Raw genomic sequence first — 19,079 nt, forward strand, 5'->3', positions numbered from 1 at the left:
GCTGAAACAGCTCTGCAGTTCTTTATCTGGACACCAGGTGACTCAGGCACGAGATGTCTGTTAGCAGCAGAGTCAATGACCCAACGTTGCACACTGTCCTTCGTTGCCTTAGCAACAGAGTTCCTTCTGCCCCCCTCCTTGGGGCCTTTACAGGTGTCTTTCAAAACAGCCATTGACGCAAACAGATGATAAGCACCTCCTTCCCCTTCCGGCCGTCCCTGCGACTTCCCACGCTGGCCTCTTCTCCCGGGCTGGTTCCCATGGGAAATGTCCTTGGGACTTTCCTGCCCTTTCTCTCTCTGTGGACAACAGCGGCGCAGGTGTTCAGGGGAACCGCAAACAAAACAGCGACGAGTGGAAAACTTTACAAACTTGCCTTTGGACTTTAGTGCCCCCCCACTCTTGCCAGCAGCACTCCTTGAGGCTTTTCTGCAACAGGGGACGTGGCTTTTGGCTTCCAGCTTGGTGGTTTCTCTGCAAACCTTCTCGAGCTCCTGCCAAACAGCCTTGGCACTTTCAAGACCCTTGGACTGGCCTTTCTGGCCTGCACCCCCAACCTTGGGTGCACAGCCTCCAGAGGAACAGCTTGCCTCTGCTTTCCTCTTCCCAGCTTTCAGCAGCTTTCCAGCACATAGCTGCCCATCGCTCTGGCGTGTCGAAGCATTGCAGCAGCTTCCAGCCCCCCTTGAGCTTCCTGGGCGTCCCACAGCCCCTGCTGGACTCTCTGGGCGTTCCCCAGCTTCTGCAGCGTCTGTGCAGCATCTGGCCCCCTCTGGTGTGGCTCCCACTGCAACCTTCAGTGCCTGCCACGCGACCCAGGGCTCCTTCCCGTCCACCTCTTCAACAGGGACTGCACACGATTCATGGCTCTCTGCCATCTTCTCCCCCGGGGCCCAGCTTACTTACAAACAGTAGTAGCTCTCCAGCACCCGGTACAGCACAGCTCCTCCCAGCTGGCTTCTTGCCTCACGATCAAAGGCACAGCTCCCCAGCTAGCTCCAGCTGGCTTCAGCTTCTCCAGCGTCTCTTCTTTCAGCACACACCGGCACGGACTTGGCTTGCTTCACAGCGTCAGCTGACCTTCCATAACCTTTGGAGAACTTTATTGGCAGCTTCGCTTGCCCCATTTGGAGCCCACACGTTTCCTTGCGTGTCTCTGCTCCCTCCGGGGCCTCCAGCTGCAGTTAGCAGAGCGTAGCACAGCGACAGAAGCAGCCTTGTGTGCTCAATAAATCAGGCAGACGCTCGGTGTCTTCCTTATCTTACAAAGAGCTTTAATCTCGTACAAATCAACAGATCGTAAATCCCGGTGACACGCAACTCATTTTCCCGGTACGTTGCAAACCGGAGCTGAGCGCACACTGTGTGTGTGTGTCTCTCTCTCAGAGATACTGAACACTCCCAGTGTTCTAAACACGCCTCCAAGAATGTGAGGCGTCACTCAGAACTTCTTAACCCTGTAAGTTCTGACTCTCTCAATAAGTCTTGCATCCACAATACTTTCTCTGAATCTTCTGCTGCTCAGTTCCTTTGCTATCACCGAAAGGAGTAGATTGTTCCATAAAACTCAGCCCTGAATCAGGAGGGGAGCCAGCAAGGGCAGTTTGTAATAAAGGTAAGGCCAGGGAGGAAGTAGATGGCAGGGAAGAGGAAGAGGAGGAGGAGGAGGAGGGGATACAGGGTTCAGAAGCAGTTCCCACTATCATCTTGTCCAGAGTATTATGAGGTCTTGCTTAGGTGTTGCGACGGCCCCTCTTGCTTTTGCTGTGCTTGGTTGCATTACATTCTGTACTTGTTGAACTCATGATGCACAGGGATGGGAGAGGCACAAGCTGCAGAGTACTTGCTTTCCCCCTTATCTCCGTGTGCTGCTCACTGCTTAGTCGCCAAGCAATTCTGTAATGTGATAATGATGATCATGAATGCTCTCTCTAAAGCAACTTTATGCAACTGGTGACGCTTTGGAGCACTGTGACTTTTTTAGAGTTGTCTCTTTTATACCAGGTACTCCGAAGCTGGGAGCAAGTTCAACATCTCGAGGAGTGATACGGAGGGGGGGGCATGCCTTCCTTCACCCTTCCGCCGGTCACCAGAGGGTCTGAGGCGATGACCTCAAGGGCACCCAGCCCCACGTGGACCCCTCAGCCCCCACACCGTTACACAAGCACCACACTCTACCCCAAGCCCCATAAATAAAGTGCCTTTTCCCTTTCCTACACCGATCCGCTATTACGGGCAAAATAAGCCCAAATTCTTATGCCTCTTTCCCGATCTATCTTTACTGTGGGTTGACCGTACGAAGCTGTATTCCCTATTCCTTTCAATGGCTGTGTTCTACCCAATCAGAACCATGCATTCGCTTGGCAGAGCTAGCTCAGCGAGCTCCTGCACGCCTCATTTAACCTCTTGACAAGCTGCTGACGGCTCCCCGCTGGGAGAACAATGGAACCGAAACTTGTGAACTCATAAAAGTGTCAAATCTTGCTACAATGTATCTATTTTGTTTCCGACTTCAATTACCAATATAAACTGGACTAAAAAGGACTAAAATCTTTAGAAATTTGTATAAAATCAACCACAACTCCGATTTCCTTGCTTTTGGTGCTGATCGGCTCTGTCTCTTCAGGACTCCATGACACCTCCCCTGCCTCCATGATCCCTCGAGCGAGGTGTCACATACTCAGGAAGACCCTAATCTGGTCAAATCGCTCTGCCAAGCCTTTCATCCGGGCAATGCCAGGCGGCAGACCATACATACATGGACCATTGTCTTCTCATCACCGGTACTCAGGAAGTGCTTATCTGCGCATATCTCCAGCTCTGCATATTCCCCCTCCCTCTTCTATATGTTAATCCGGTGTAACCCAACCTCTCTTTAATGTATTCATGATGTAACTATGATGTATTTTGCACTGTATTCTGGGACATGGAGGGAAGTTTTAAAAGTTCATGTCACCCCTTTCCCACTGTTCAATCTTGCCTTGAACCTGTTGCGCAATAAACTTGGATCTTCTGCAGCTTGCTCCTGTCTCCGGCTGAGCTCATTTTCCTCTGCAGGGACCCGCGGACTTAGTCCGACGAGCTGGGTGGCAGAGTAGCTCCACACCCAGATTTTACCATAACAAGGAGTTAGGGCAGGCTTCCTCAACCTCGGCCCTCCAGATGTTTTTGGCCTACAACTCCCATGATCCCTAGCTAGCAGGACCAGTGGTCAGGGATGATGGTAATTGTAGTCTCAAAACATCTGAAGGGCCGAGTTTGAGGAAGCCTGAGTTATGGTGTCTTTCGTGTTACTCTACAGAACTGCATTAAAGTGGGAAGAAACATGATTAGGCTAAGAAGCAGGCACACAAATATTAATTTTCTATCTTTCAGCCAAGAGATTAGCTAAAACAATTAGGATTATTACGCGGTGGAGTATCTTTCCCTACCTTGACAGTCCTCTTTATACAAGAGTCTGATAAGGAGAAGGGAAGAATTCATGGAAGACTGATGAATGCCTCTGATTCAAGAAGAACCAGGGCACATAGCCAAGCTGAGGATGATGGGAAATATTAAATGAAATTCATTTGAGTTGCCTCTACTAGAGCGCACCTCCTATGGCTGCTCTTGCAAGAGGTATTTTTCAGGTATGACACATTCAATGTGTACACCCAACAGGGTGGATAAAAATCAATGATTTTTTAAAAAAATAATAATATTTAAAATCTGTTGTTTTTAAAATTTAAATTGATTTTTTTTTAATTTAATTTAAATTTGATTTTTTTTTAAGTAAAATGCTTTTGGAGGAAAGATCATTTCTATTTAAGTTACATTATAGTCCAAAGGCTATTCATCAGGAAAGAAGTATTTGTTTTAAGTTTTTCATGTGTGCTAAAACTCATTCTAAGGATTTGGGGGGGGGGGGTAACAAAAAAACAACACTTTTAACCACATCAGTTAACAAACATGGATACATATGCTATAATTTTATTGTTTAGTTAAATACACTGTTTAAATTGTTATTAAGAAAATGATAATTTTTCTCCTTCAGCTGTCCACGGAGGCGCAGGTCCATTCTGTGTCCAGGGCAGCTGTTTACCAGCTCCATCTGGTACGCAGGCTGAGACCCTATCTGCCCGCAGACTGTCTCGCCAGTGCATGCTCTAGTTATCTCCCACTTGGACTACTGCAATGCGCTCTACGTGGGGCTACCTTTGAAAGTGACTCGGAAACTGCAATTAATCCAGAATGCAGCAGTTAGACTGGTGACTGGGAGCAGCCACCGAGACCACATAACACCAGTCTTGAAAGACCTACAAGATAAAATCCTGGAAAAAATAAAAGAAGGAGAGAAAAGACTAAGAGCGAAACCAAAATCCCAAGAGATTCTGAGAGAAATTAAGTTATATCAAGTTCAATATATGAAAATGATAAATCAGGAAGTGGAATGGAAAATTAAGCAGATGAGACAAAAGTCCTTTGAATCGGCCAATAAATGTGGGAAACTGCTAGCATGGCAGATGAAGAAAAGACAGAAATTAAATACTATTACAAATTTGGAGGTAAATGGAAAGATCATACAGAATCCATTGGAAATTAGAAACTGCTTCCAGAGATACTTTAAACAACTCTATACACAAGGGCCACAGAAAGAGGCCGAGTTAGACCAATTCCTGAGGAAAAATGGATTACAAAAAATTTCTCAAGAAAAAAAGACATTGTTGAGTGACAAAATTACAGAACAGGAAGTGGCGGGTGCCATTCAAAATATGCAGTTGGGCAAATCTCCAGGACCAGACGGTTTAACCTCCAAATATTATAGAGTTTTGAAAGATTGGTTAATTCGGCCACTAATGGAAGTGTGCAATGAGATATTAGAGGGGGAAAAGGCACCGGAGTCGTGGCAGGAAGCTTACATTACACTTATACCGAAAACTGAGTCTGAAAAGACGCAACTTAAGAACTACCGCCCCATATCCCTTCTTAATGTGGATTACAAAATATTTGCTGACATTTTGGCTAATAGGTTAAAAAAAGTGCTATTGGAAGAGATCCATAAGGATCAAGCTGGCTTTCTCCCGGGTAGACACTTATCGGACAATACAAGGAACATAATTAACATTTTGGAGAAGTTGCAAGTGAATATAAATACTAAAGCAGTTCTAATCTTCATAGACGCGGAGAAAGCCTTTGACAACATTTCTTGGAGTTTTATGAAGAAAAATCTTCAGGGGATGGGGGTGGGTCAAGGGTTTGAAAATGGTATAAGTGCAATTTATTCAGAACAAAAGGCTAAATTAATTGTTAATAACGTGGTGACAGAGGGATTTAAGATAGAGAAAGGTACACGACAAGGCTGCCCAATTTCCCCATTGTTGTTTATATCAGTCCTGGAGGTACTATTGAACATGATTAGAAGGGACCGTCTGATTAAAGGCATTCAGGTCGGAGCTAAGCAATATAAATTGAAAGCATTTGCAGATGACTTAGTCTTAACATTACAGGAGCCAGAATCTAGTTCGAAAAGAGTTTTGGAAGTGATTCAAGAATTTGGGCAGATGGCTGGTTTTAAGTTGAACAAGTCAAAAACTAAAGTTCTCGAGAAAAATCTAACACCGATCGAGAAAGAAAGGTTTCAGAAGGAGACAGGCCTAACAATAGTAAAGAAGGTCAAATATTTGGGGGTCAACATGACTGCTAAGAACTTAAACTTATTTAAAGATAACTATGAGAAATGTTGGTCAGAAGTGAAGAAAGATTTAGAGATATGGTCAAACCTGAAGCTTTCCTTGTTGGGTAGAATTGCGGCTATAAAAATGAATGTATTGCCAAAGATGTTATTTTTGTTTCAATCTTTGCAAATTTTAGACAAAATGGACTGTTTCAAGAAGTGGCAGAGAGATATCTCTAGATTTGTCTGGCAGGGCAAGAAGCCCAGAATAAAATTTAAAATACTAACTGATGCTAAAGAAAGAGGTGGATTTGCCCTGCCAGACCTGAAGCTTTATTATGAATCGGCCGCATTTTGTTGGCTGAAAGAATGGCTGCTTCTTGAAAACACAGACATTTTGGATTTGGAAGGTTTTAATAACGTTTTTGGGTGGCATGCATATCTGTGGTACGACAAGGTCAAAGCTCATAAAGCATTTAAAAACCATATTGTCAGGAAAGCATTGTTTAACGTCTGGTTAAGATATAAAGACTTACTGGAGAATAAAACCCCAAGGTGGTTGTCACCAATGGAGGCAAAGGCACTCAAAAAGTCCAATATGGAGGCCAAATGGCCGAAATATTGGGAAATACTGGAACAAGAAGGAGATAAATTGAAATTGCAGAGTTTTGAGAAATTAAAAGATAAGGTGCGAGATTGGCTACACTATTTTCAAATAAGAGAAGCCTTTAACATGGATAAAAAAATAGGTTTCCAGGTGGAAAAATCAAAATTGGAAACTGAGTTGTTAGAACCCAAAACTAAAATACTTTCAAGAATGTATAACTTGCTGCTAAAATGGAATACGCAGGATGAAACGGTTAAATCTGCTATGTTTAAATGGGCTCAAGATGTTGGTCATAACATTATGTTTGCTGACTGGGAACAGTTGTGGACCACAGGTATGAAATTTACGGCATGTAATGCCTTAAGAGAGAATATTATGAAAATGATATACAGGTGGTACATGACCCCAGTCAAGCTTGCAAAAATCTACCATTTGCCCGACAATAAATGTTGGAAGTGTAAAGAAAATGAAGGAACATTCTTTCACCTTTGGTGGACATGCCCAAAGATTAAGGCTTTCTGGGAGATGATATACAATGAAATGAAAAAAATATTTAAATATACATTTCTTAAGAAGCCAGAGGCTTTTCTCCTGGGCATGGTGGGCCAATTGGTGCCAAAGAAGGACAGAATTTTCTTTATGTATGCAACAACAGCAGCAAGAATCCTTATCGCAAAGTATTGGAAGACACAAGAGCTACCCACCCTGGAAGAGTGGCAGATGAAGGTGATGGACTATATGGAATTGGCAGAAATGACTGGCAGAATCCGAGACCTGGGAGAAGAGTTGGTGGAAGAAGACTGGAAGAAATTTAAAGACTATCTTCAGAAATACTATAAAATTAATGAATGCTAAAACTGTGCTTGGGTTGGTAATAAGTGGTAATTAGTGATAAAAGTTAAATAAGATTATGCAAAAAAAAAAGGCATTGATGATTGGCTGAAAATATCGATATAGAATGTGTCATGGTATAAAGTTTAAATATTTGAAAAAGGGTAAGAATTTGCTGAATTAAATATCTAAACGGGAATACAAAAGGGGGGAGGCGTGAGGAGGTCAAGAACATAAGCATATGAATTTGAGGTTATTGGGAATAATGGATTTGTTTTTATTTTTTTGTCCTTTGTTTAAATTTAATTTTTCTTAATTAGTTGTGATTTTTTTTTCTTGTATCTCTGTGTGTTTCTTTTTTCTGTAACTTATGGTTTTTTTTTATTCTGAGAATTTCTATTTTTCCTTTCTGTAAAACTTTAATAAAAATTTATTTAAAAAAAAAAAAAGAAACTGCAATTAATCCAGAATGCAGCAGTTAGACTGGTGACTGGGAGCAGCCACCGAGACCACATAACACCAGTCTTGAAAGACCTACATTGGCTCCCAGTACGTTTCTGAGCACAATTCAAAGTGTTGGTGCTGACCTTGAAAGCCCTAAACGGTCTCGGTCCAGTATACCTGTAGGAGTGTCTCCACCCCCATCGTTCTGCCCAGACACCTGGGTCCATCTCCAAGGGCCTTCTGGTGGTTCCCTCCCTGCGAGAAGCCAAGTTACAGGGAACCAGGCAGAGGGCATTCTCGGTAGTGGCACCCGCCCTGTGGAACGCCCTCCCACCAAATGTCAAAGAGAACAACAATTACAAGACTTTTAGAAGACATCTGAAGGCAGCCCTGTTTAGGGAAGCTTTTAATGTTTGATGGATTACTGTATTTTCATATTTTATTGGAAGCCTCCCAGAGTGGCTGGGGTAGCCCAACCAGATGGGCGGGGTATAAACAATAAAAAATATTATTATTTCTTAGATTATCTTAGATTGATTTATTGCTCAGATAAATCCTGGAGCCCGGCGCGCTCCCTCTGTGCAGCTCTGCTGCCAGGCCTCGGCATTCTCCAAGCTCCGCATTCCAATGCTCTGAGCAAAAGCAGAGTTCAGCAGCGGTAAGAGAAAGCTGTAAGCTCCAGTGCTTACTTCAGTGTGCTTAAATAAAGTCCACTCAGGATCTTAGCAGCTAAAAGCAGTTTATTTACAGCAGAAAATTATCCATTATCTATCACAGCGGACATTGTGAAAAACACGTCCACTCTCTTCAAAAGTGAAAGTAGAGAGAGACAAAAGGTTGAGACTCTCGGATATGACGCAGAATCCCCCCCCTCCCCACAGTAGGCAGGGCGTACACTCTGAGCTGTTTAACCCTGTAAGCTCAGGTTCTCCTCACACCCCCTCTCTCCCTGCACTACTGTGGGGAAAGTAAGTACAGAACTTACCCCAACTCCAAACCATCACAAAACTCCCCATGACTCTGAAAGCTTAAAGGTTTGGTAAATCCATCGGCCAAATTATCATGACTAGCACAATACTTCAGCCGTATCACACCTGACTGAACACTCTGACACACATTTTGGAAACGTATGTCCAGATGCTTGGTTCTGGCCTTAAATTGCGCAGATTCAGCCAATTTCAAACAGGGTTGATTGTCTTCCCAAACCGTGACGGGTAAGCTACAATCCCCAAACACCAAACATCTATAGAACTCCAGTTCCCGGCACAAATCTGACAGTGCACTGAATTCAGCATCAGTAGAAGACAGCACAATGAGACTTTGCTTCCGGGACTTCCACCCAACCAGTGACTTCCCAAACTTTATCACCAACCCAGACACAGACTTGCGGTCCTGCGAATTCGCCCAGTCACTGTCCGCATAGCATGTGAGCTTCACCTCACCTTCAGCTGGCAGCTTAAGACAGAAGTCTTTGGTATCCTGCAGGTAGCGCAGTACCCGCTTGATACCGTGCCAAGCACTCACACTAGGCTTGGACGCTTCCCTACTTAGCAGATTGGTAGCAAAGGCAATGTCTGGTCTGCTCCATTGGGACAGATACAACAGACTACCCAGAGCTGACTGAAAGAGCTCAGCATTCTCGAACTCAGCACTTTCTGCTTGCTGGCAATCTTTCACGTAGCTCGTTTCCATGGGTGTCCAAACTCCTGCACAATCGGACATTCTGAACTTCTCAAGCAACTGCTCAATCTTGCCTTTCTGACTGAGCAAGAAGCTACCATCCTCAGTTCTAGCTATCTGGACGCCCAGGTAGGACTTTACTGCACCCAGGTTCTTGAGCTGAAAACGCTTACCAAGCTCTTTGGCAAACTTCTGTACCTGTTTGTCTACCTTTCCTATATGGATGATGTCATCAACATAAAATAACACCATTTCCTGTGAGTCTCCTGATCCTTTAAGGAACAGGCAACTGTCAGCAAGACTCTTCCTGAAACCTAGCTTCTCCAAAGCTTCATTCAGGCACAAGTTCCAATTCCTGGCTGATTGCTTCAGGCTGTAAATTGACTTGTGAAGTTTCCACACAGTACCTTGCTCATTGCCCTCAAACCCTGGAGGAGGAAGCATGTACAGATCCTCCTGGAGGTCTGAGTTCAAGTAGGCTACATCCACATCAAAGTGATGCACCAGCAAACCTCTTTGTGCAGCAACGGCCAAGAGCAACCGTAGAGATTCACTCCTACAGGTGGGAGCAAAAACTTCCATATAATGCAATCCCCTGCGCTGCGTGAATCCTCTCACTACTAATCTGGCCTTATACTGCAGTTCTCCTGTCGCTGTGGGCTTAAGACGGCAAACCCAGTAGCTACCCACGGCTTGTTTGCCCACCGGCAACTTCGTGAGGGAAAACACACCTAGCGACGCCATTGAGTTCATCTCCTTCTGCATCGCCTCATGCCATTTCCTGGCTTCTTCCTGAGGCAGTTTCTGAACATCCTCAAAACTCTCAGGTTCACACTGTGCCATTTCAACCCACACGCTAGTGACTGCAAACCTTTCAGGAGGTTTCCCCTTTGTTGTCCAAGCTGATCGGCGCAACACTACTTCAGGAACCCCCTCTGACTCACTAGGGCCAGCCAGAACGTCCTTGGCATCAGAGAGTTCCCCCTCTGACTTACTGCGCCTTCTGGACTTCTCAGCCAAACCTGTGGGAGAAGATGGAGCACTGCGTTGCTCCAGCTTCACAGCCTTGGGAGAAGTTCTCCCCTCTGCCTGCACTGGGTCTGGACTCTGGGCCTCAGTAGCAGGTTCAACCTCTTCCTCTTCTTCATCAGCAGAGTCAAGCAGACTCTCTGACAGGATGTCAGGTTTCCCATGAACCCGTGTCCAGCCACTCTGCTCACAGAATTCAGCACTGTTGCTAAGCAGAATCCTGGACTGATTCCCTGACGGATAAGCAAACCTCCACCCCTTAGTCCCTGGCTCATACCCACAGAAAATCATCTTTTGGGACCTAGGGCCACCTTTCTTGCGTTTGGCCTTTGGTATGAGGACCCAAGCCTCACAGCCAAAAACACGGAAGTAATGCACTTTCGGCTTCTTTCCGTGCAGCAGAAAGTAGGGTGTGTCTCCTACCACTGAATTGAACGACCTGTTCAGAATGAAGTTGGCTGTTCGCCAAGACTCCCCCCAAAAGCGCTGTGGGAGCCCGGCATCAAACAACAGCGCTGCGGACATCTCCCCTAGCGTCCTGTTCCGCCTTTCCGTAATCCCGTTCTGTTGGGGACTGTGTGGAGAAGTCAACCGGTGTTGAATCCCCTTCTTGCGGAAGAAACTTTGCAGTGCAGACCTGGTGAACTCCCCACCGCGATCGCTCTGAAAGTTTTGCACCCATGTGGAAAACTGCAGTTCCACAGCCACAATCCAGTCTTTGATTAGCGGCGCAGCTTCACTTTTGTGTTGGAGCGTGAAGAGCCAGGAGTTGCGCGTGTGGTCATCAATCAGAACCAGCGCATATTTGGCTCCGCCCATACTGGTCACAGACATCGGACCACAGAAATCTGCATGAATTAACTGAAAAGCCCTAGTGGTCACCCTCTCAGACCTTGGGTATGTGCACGTTTTCACCTTTGCGGATTTGCACGCTCTGCAATCTAGAAACTTAGCACATGATTTCATTTTGCACCCTTCAGTGCATTCTGGGATCTTCTTCACTGACCCCCACGACACGTGAGCCATGCGTCTGTGCCAGAGGTGGGCACACGCATCATGGACTGGAACGTTGGCACACTGTGCTTGAGCCACCTCCATGTCATCTGGACCTGCAAAAGAAGCATCTATCACAAACAGCCTGTCTTTACATTCAACACTGACTAGGTGCTGTCCATTCTTAGAAATATGACACATATCGTCCTCAAAACACACTCTGTACTTCTCAGCAAGGAGGGCGCTGACAGACAGCAAAGCGCAGGACAGTGCTGGAACAACAAAGGCCTGGATTGAATCCTGTAAGAAAGAACAAAACAGTGAGCCAGTCTGCGTGAGAGCATGTTTAGTCCCATCTGCTAAACAGACAGTCCTTCCAGAAGTTACAGAGGTGCAGTTCTCCAGGAATCCACTAGATGGCACGAGATGATGGGAGGCCCCACTGTCTATTACAAAAGTCAGCACAGCGTCCTGTTGACAACTCTTGACTGCTGCCATAGAGGCTGCTAAATGTTTATGTTCAGTGTCTCTGCCAGCTGCCTTCGGCTTGCCTTTCCCACGCTTCGAAGAAGAGCCCTTTATCTGGTTGCTAAGGGAGACGGCCTTCGGCTGTTCCTGTGCCTCCACTGGACATTCTCTCACAAAATGGGAGGGGGAGCCACAGCGATAACAGCGGCGACGTGTAGCAACAGCTCTCACAGCGTCCTCTTCAGCCATTCCTTTGTTCCCTGCACCCCCACCTTTGGGTGCACAGCCTGGGCCTGCACGCTCCCCAGCACTCTGGTTGTGGGCCTCTACATCACACGGCCTCTCAGAGACAAAGCAGCTACTCCCAGCTGTAACTGCAGGAACATGGCCAGCAGCCTTCGGCTTCCCCCCTGCTCTCGGCTTTCTCCCGGCCCTTGGCTCCTGCTGAGCTTTCACACAGACTCCTCAGCACCTGCCAGGCGGCCTGAGCCGACTCAATGCCCTCCAGGTGGGGCAACAGCGAAGCGTCTACGCTTGCTTTCAGCATGCAGAGCTCTCTTTGCTTTCTCTGCTCTCTATCTTCCAGCAGAGCAGCCTCCAGGTCTGCTGCGCCATCTTCAGCAGCAACTTGCATGGGTGGAGCCGGCTCCTTCTGGACTGGACTCCAGAGCCCTGTGGCCACAAACCACCCCTTCACTCTTCTAGACCAGGTTTCCCAGGTCTGGCTTGTGAGCTTTTCAAATGGGACATCATAAAAGTCCTGGAGCTCAGCCATCTCCTCCCCCGGTGCTCCCATTGGGGCTTTGAAGTACTCACGCGTACCAGCCGGCTCCGAGGAGAGGCCTCCAGCGACTCTTTGCAGCACACAGCTTACAGCACACAGCTTGCAGCACACAGCTTGCAGCACGACTCCCTGCTTTTCTCCCAGGCAGAGCCTCAAAGCAGGTCTTTTCTTCCGGCAGCCAAAACAGCAGCTTTTCAGCTTTTCCAGCCTTTTTAAGCACACAGCACTTCAAAGCAGGCTTCCTCTAATTGCGTATTTCTGTCACCCATAACCTCTTAGATTGATTTATTGCTCAGATAAATCCTGGAGCCCGGCGCGCTCCCTCTGCGCAGCTCTGCTGCCAGGCCTCGGCATTCTCCAAGCTCCGCATTCCAATGCTCTGAGCAAAAGCAGAGTTCAGCAGCGGTAAGAGAAAGCTGTAAGCTCCAGTGCTTACTTCAGTGTGCTTAAATAAAGTCCACTCAGGATCTTAGCAGCTAAAAGCAGTTTATTTATAGCAGAAAACTATCCATTATCTATCACAGCGGACATCGTGAAAAACACGTCCGCTCTCTTCAAAAGCGAAAGTAGAGAGAGAGAAAAGGTTGAGACTCTCGGATATGACGCAGAATCTCCCCCCTCCCCACAGTAGGCAGGGCGTACACTCTGAGCTGTTTAACCCTGTAAGCTCAGGTTCTCCTCACAATTATTAGGGAGAGCATTGGTGCCAAAATGAGTTTGGCAAAGAATGGATTCTTAAGGGAGTCTTTCTAGTGAGCACAGTGCACTGGTGAGGCTGCACAGAAGCAGCGTCAAATGCTGAGGCACAACATGGGGAAACTTACTGAATTTGCAAATGGGATTTAAAAAAAAATAAAAGTCTTGAAGTGCAAACTTTGAAAAGAATAAAAAGTTGCATGATCCCTCCATAGCTTCTTGTTTGCCGAAGGTGGCAGTGCACTGTTGTGCATCTTGATCGGGCTCACAGTCAAAGCGACTGCACGGAAGCAGCGTCGATATTGTCCACCTCTTTTGCAAAGACTTTAAGTAAAACAAACTTACCCAGTAGCTTCTTTGGAAGCCGCCCTCGGACCTACAGCAGGAGGAGAGACACAAAAAGGAGTTCGATCTCCAGTATGGACCATGATCAAATATCCAAGGAAGCATCCTGGCTCTTTTACTGCACCTGATACCCTACATGTAGCAGCATTCTGCAGTCATTAAACCGTTTCTTTAAAAAACATATTTAGACCCGGCCAATGTGGCCAATTATCGCCCAGTTTCAAATCTTCCATTCTTGGGCAAGGTGATTGAGCGCGTGGTTGCTGAACAACTCCAAGCATGCCTGGAGGATGGGGACCATTTGGATCCCTTCCAATCGGGATTCAGGCCTCGCCATGGGACTGAAACTGCCTTGTTCTCACTGGTTGATGATCTCCGGCGGGCTAGGGACAAAGGTGAGAGCTGTTTCCTAGTTCTGCTGGATCTCTCAGCGGCCTTTGACACCATCGACCATAACATCCTTCTGGACCGTCTAGAGGGGCTGGGAGCTGGGGGCACTGTTATACGGTGGTTCCGCTCCTTTCTCCTGTGCCGTGTCCAGAAAGTGGTGTTGGGGGATGAGTGTTCAGACCCCTGGGCTCTCACTTGTGGGGTGCCTCAGGGTTCCGTCCTCTCCCCCATGCTTTTTAATATCTCTATGAAGCCGCTGGGATAGATCATCAGGGGGTTTGGGCTAGGTGTTCATCAGTATGCAGATGACACCCAGCTCTACCTCTCTTTCATTTTTTATTTTTTTTTATAAAATATTTATTGAGTTTTTACAAAAACATAGGTTTAGAAAATACAAAGAGAAACATAGTAAAAGAAAAAGATAAAAAAACAAAAACATACAAAAATTCATAAAAAATAAAAAATAAAAATAAAAATACAAGATACAAAAAAACAGATAGATAAAAAAGAATTAAAAACAAATCCATTTTTATAACTTTAAATTCGTTAGCTTGTTTCTTTGACCTCCTCACACCTCCCCTTTTTGTATTCCCATTTAAGTAATCAAGTCAGCAAACCCTTACCCTCTTTCGTTTATCTTAACTCTATATCTTAACATATTGTACCTCTATATTTTCATCCTTTATCAATTCATTTTTGCATATTCTCATAACTTTGTTGCTAATGCCACTTATTTTCAATCCAACATCATTTTTAACATTCATTAACTTTACAGTGTTTCTGAAGATAGTCTTTAAATTTCTTCCAGTCTTCTTCCACCAACTCCTCTCCCAGGTCTCGGATTCTGCCAGTCATTTCCGCTAATTCCATATAGTCCATCACCTTCATCTGCCACTCTTCCAGGGTGGGTAAATCTTGTGTCTTCCAATACTTTGCAATGAGTATTCTTGCTGCTGTTGTTGCATACATAAAGAAAGTTCTGTCCTTCTTTGGCACCAATTGGCCGACTATGCCCAGGAGAAAGGCCTCTGGTTTCTTCAGGAAGGTATATTTAAATACCTTTTTCATTTCATTATAGATCATCTCCCAGAAAGCCTTAATCTTTGGGTATGTCCACCAAAGGTGAAAGAATGTACCTTCATTGTCTTTACATTTCCAGCATTTGTTATCGGGCAAATGATAGATTTTTGCAAGCTTGACTGGTGTCATGTACCACCTGTATATCATTTTCATAATATTCTCTCTTAAGGCATTACATGCCGTAAATTTCATACCGGTGGTCCACAACTGTTCCCAGTCCGCAAACATAATGTTATGACCAATATCTTGTGCCCATTTAAACATAGCAGATTTAACCGTTTCATCCTGCGTATTCCATTTTAGCAGCAAGTTATACATTCTTGAAAGTATCTTAGTTTTGGGATCTAACAATTCTGTTTCCAATTTTGATTTTTCCACCTGGAAGCTGATTTTTTTGTCCAAATTATAGGCCTCTCTTATTTGATAATAATGAAGCCAGTCTCGCACTTTATCTTTTAATTTCTCAAAACTCTGCAATTTCAATTTGTCTCCTTCTTGTTCCAAAATTTCCCAATATTTCGGCCATTTGGCCTCCATATTGAGCTTTTTCTGAGCCTTCACTTCCATTGGTGACAACCACCTTGGGGTTTTATTTTCCAATAAGTCTTTGTATCTTACCCAGACATTGAACAATGCTTTCCTGACAATATGGTTTTTAAATGCTTTATGTGCTTTAACCTTGTCGTACCACAAATATGCATGCCATCCAAAAACGTTGTTAAAACCTTCTAAGTCCAAAATGTCCGTGTTCTCAAGAAGCAGCCAGTCTTTCAACCAGCAGAATGCTGCTGATTCATAGTAAAGTTTAAGGTCTGGCAGAGCAAATCCGCCTCTTTCCTTTGCATCAGTTAGTATTTTAAATTTTATTCTGGGCTTCTTGCCCTGCCAGACAAATCTAGAAATATCTCTCTGCCACTTCTTGAAACAGTCCATCCTGTCCAAAATTTGCAATGATTGAAATAAAAATAACATTTTTGGCAATACATTCATCTTTATAGCTGCAATTCGGCCCAACAAGGAAAGCTTCAGATTTGACCATATTTCTAAGTCTTTTTTCACTTCTGTCCAACATTTCTCATAGTTATCTTTAAATAAGTTTAAGTTCTTAGAAGTCATATTAACCCCCAAATATTTTACTTTCTTAGCTAATGTTAAACCAGTCTCCTTCTGAAACCTCTCTTTCTCAATCGGTGTTAAATTTTTCTCAAGTACTTTAGTTTTTGACTTGTTCAATTTAAGTCCTGCCACATGACCAAATTCTTGAATCAGTTCTAATACTCTTTTCGTACTAGATTCTGGCTCCTGTAACGTCAAAACTAGGTCATCTGCAAAAGCTTTCAATTTATATTGTTTGGCTCCGACCTGAATACCCTGAATCAGACGGTCCCTTCTAATCATATTTAACAGAACCCCCAGGACCGAAATAAAGAGCAATGGGGAAATTGGGCAGCCTTGTCGTGTCCCTTTCTCTATCTTAAATTCCTCTGTCATCACCTTATTAACTATTAGCTTAGCCTTTTGTTCTGAGTAAATTGCACTTATACCATTTTCAAACCCTTGACCCACCCCCATCCCCCGAAGATTTTTCTTCATGAAATTCCAAGAAATATTGTCAAAGGCTTTCTCCGCATCTATAAAAATTAAAACTGCTTTAGTATTAATGTTCACTTGCAACTTCTCCAATATGTTAATTATGTTCCTCGTATTGTCAGACAAGTGTCTACCTGGAAGAAAGCCAGCTTGGTCCTTATGTATCTCTTCCACTAATACTTTTTTTAATCTATTAGCCAAAATATCAGCAAAAATTTTGTAATCCACATTAAGCAGGGATATGGGGCGGTAGTTCTTAAGTTGTGTCTTCTCAGACTCCGTTTTCGGTATAAGTGTAATGTAGGCTTCCTTCCACGACTCTGGCGCTTTTTCCCCCTCCAAAATTTCATTACAGACCTCCTTCAGTGGCTGAATTAACCAATCTTTCAAAGATCTATAATATTTTGAGGTTAAGCCATCCGGCCCTGGAGATTTACCCAACTGCATATTCTGAATGGCACCTTCTATCTCCTGTTCTGTGATTTTATAATTCAGCATTATCTTATTTTCTTGAGAGATTTTTTGTAATCCATTTGTTTTTAAAAATCGGTCTATATCAAACTCTTTCTGTGGCCATTGTGTATATAGCTCTTTAAAATACCTCTGGAAGCATTTTCTAATTTCCACTGGATTCTGAATGTTCTTTCCTTCCACTTCCAAATTAGTGATAGTATTGAGCTTTTGTCTTTTTTTCATTTGCCAAGCTAGCAATTTTCCACATTTATTAGCCGATTCAAATGTCTTTTGTTTTTTTTTATAAATATTTATTAAGTTTTCCAATTTTATACAAACACAAAAAGAAAAAAAGAAAGAAAAATATTGAAAACAAATCAATTTCAATAACAATTTTTCAGTAACATGTTTCTTTGACTTCCTCATACCTCCCCTTCTTGTTTTCTAGTTCAAATTATTAATCCAGCAAATCCTAATATCTTAACATTCCTTTTAATTAACACCTTATTTTCCACTCAACTTTTTAAATTTTATGACTTAAACAATTTTAATCCCTGTTATCTTTATCATAACAGCTAGAGACCACAAAAGTTCAATCCAGCATCTTTTCAGAGTTCATTAATTTTATAGTATTTCGGTAAATAGTCCTTAAATTTCTTCCAATCTTCTTCTGCCGACTCTTCTCCCTGGTCACGGATTCTGCCGGTCATTTCTGCCAGTCCCATACAGTCAATCAACTTCATCTGCCATTCTTCCAGAGTGGGTAGATCTTGAGTCTTCCAGTGCTTTGCTATAAGTATTCTTGCTGCCGTTGTAGCATACATAAAAAAAGTTCTGTCCTTCTTTGGCACCAAATGGCCGACTATGCCCAAGAGAAAAGCCTCTGGTTTTTTCAAGAAGGTATACTTAAATACCTTTTTCATTTCATTATAAATCATTTCCCAGAAAGCCTTAATCTTTGGGCACGTCCACCAAAGGTGAAAGAATGTACCTTCAACCTCCTTACATTTCCAACATTTATTATCGGGCAAATGATAGATTTTTGCAAGCTTGACTGGTGTCATGTACCACCTGTATATCATTTTCATAATATTCTCTCTTAGGGCATTACATGCCGTAAATTTCATATCTGTGGTCCACAACTGTTCCCAGTCAGCAAACATAATGTTATGTCCAACATCTTGTGCCCATTTAATCATAGCTGACTTAACCGTTTCATCCTGTGTATTCCATTTCAGCAGCAAGTTATACATTTTTGACATAATCTTAGTTTTAGGTTCTAGCACTTCTGTTTCTAATTTAGATTTTTCCACCTGGAAGCCAATTTTCTTGTCCAAATTGTAAGCCTCCCTTATCTGAAAATAATGGAGCCAGTCTCGCACTTTATTTTTTAATTTCTCAAAGCTCTGCAATTTCAGTCTATCTCCTTCTTGTTCCAAAATTTCCCAATATTTTGGCCATTTGGCCTCCATATTGAGCTTTTTCTGGGCTTTCGCTTCCATTGGTGACAACCACCTTGGGGTCTTATTTTCCAGTAAATCCTTGTATCTGATCCAAACATTAAGCAAAGATCTCCTAACAATGTGATTTTTAAATGCTTTATGAGCTTTAACCTTATCATACCACAAATATGCATGCCATCCAAAAACATTGTTGAAACCTTCTAAATCCAAAATGTCTGTGTTTTCAAGAAGCAGCCAGTCTTTCAACCAGCAGAATGCTGCTGATTCATAGTACAGTCTGAAGTCTGGCAGGGCAAAGCCACCCCTTTCTTTTGCATCATTTAAAATCTTATATTTTATCCTGGGCTTCTTGCCCTGCCAGACAAATTTAGAAATATCTTTCTGCCACTTCTTAAAACATTCCATCTTGTCCACAATTTGTAATGTTTGAAACAAAAATAACATTTTAGGCAATACATTCATCTTTATAGCTGCTATTCGACCCATCAAGGAAAGCTTCAAATTTGACCATATTTCGAGATCTTTTTTCACTTCTGACCAGCATTTCTCATAGTTATTTTTAAATAAGTTCCC

The 19,079-nt window shown here is 43.6% G+C and overlaps 2 protein-coding genes and 1 long non-coding RNA gene across 3 annotated transcripts in view; 2 read left to right on the forward strand and 1 right to left on the reverse strand.

The window, feature by feature from the left end:
• Positions 1-19,079, forward strand: part of LOC310753880 — a 292,571-nt gene that overhangs the window by 93,969 nt on the left and 179,523 nt on the right. The window lies entirely within an intron of this gene.
• LOC310753850 (E3 ubiquitin-protein ligase RNF4-like) overlaps positions 1-19,079 on the reverse strand; it is a gene marked incomplete at its 3' end in the record, with an annotated part of 45,636 nt that overhangs the window by 2,537 nt on the left and 24,020 nt on the right. Inside the window, exon 2 of the mRNA XM_083595211.1 lies at positions 1,496-1,706. Within this exon, the coding sequence (XP_083451337.1) occupies positions 1,496-1,706 (211 nt within the window). The remainder of the gene's footprint in view (positions 1-1,495; positions 1,707-19,079) is intronic.
• LOC310753851 (E3 ubiquitin-protein ligase RNF4-like) overlaps positions 1,652-19,079 on the forward strand; it is a gene marked incomplete at its 3' end in the record, with an annotated part of 45,636 nt that continues 28,208 nt past the window's right edge. The window contains exon 1 of the mRNA XM_083595212.1: positions 1,652-1,737. The remainder of the gene's footprint in view (positions 1,738-19,079) is intronic.

The sequence above is a fragment of the Podarcis filfolensis genome (genome assembly GCF_964270895.1).
Source record: "Podarcis filfolensis genome assembly, chromosome: W".
NCBI classification, from domain to species: domain Eukaryota; kingdom Metazoa; phylum Chordata; class Lepidosauria; order Squamata; family Lacertidae; genus Podarcis; species Podarcis filfolensis.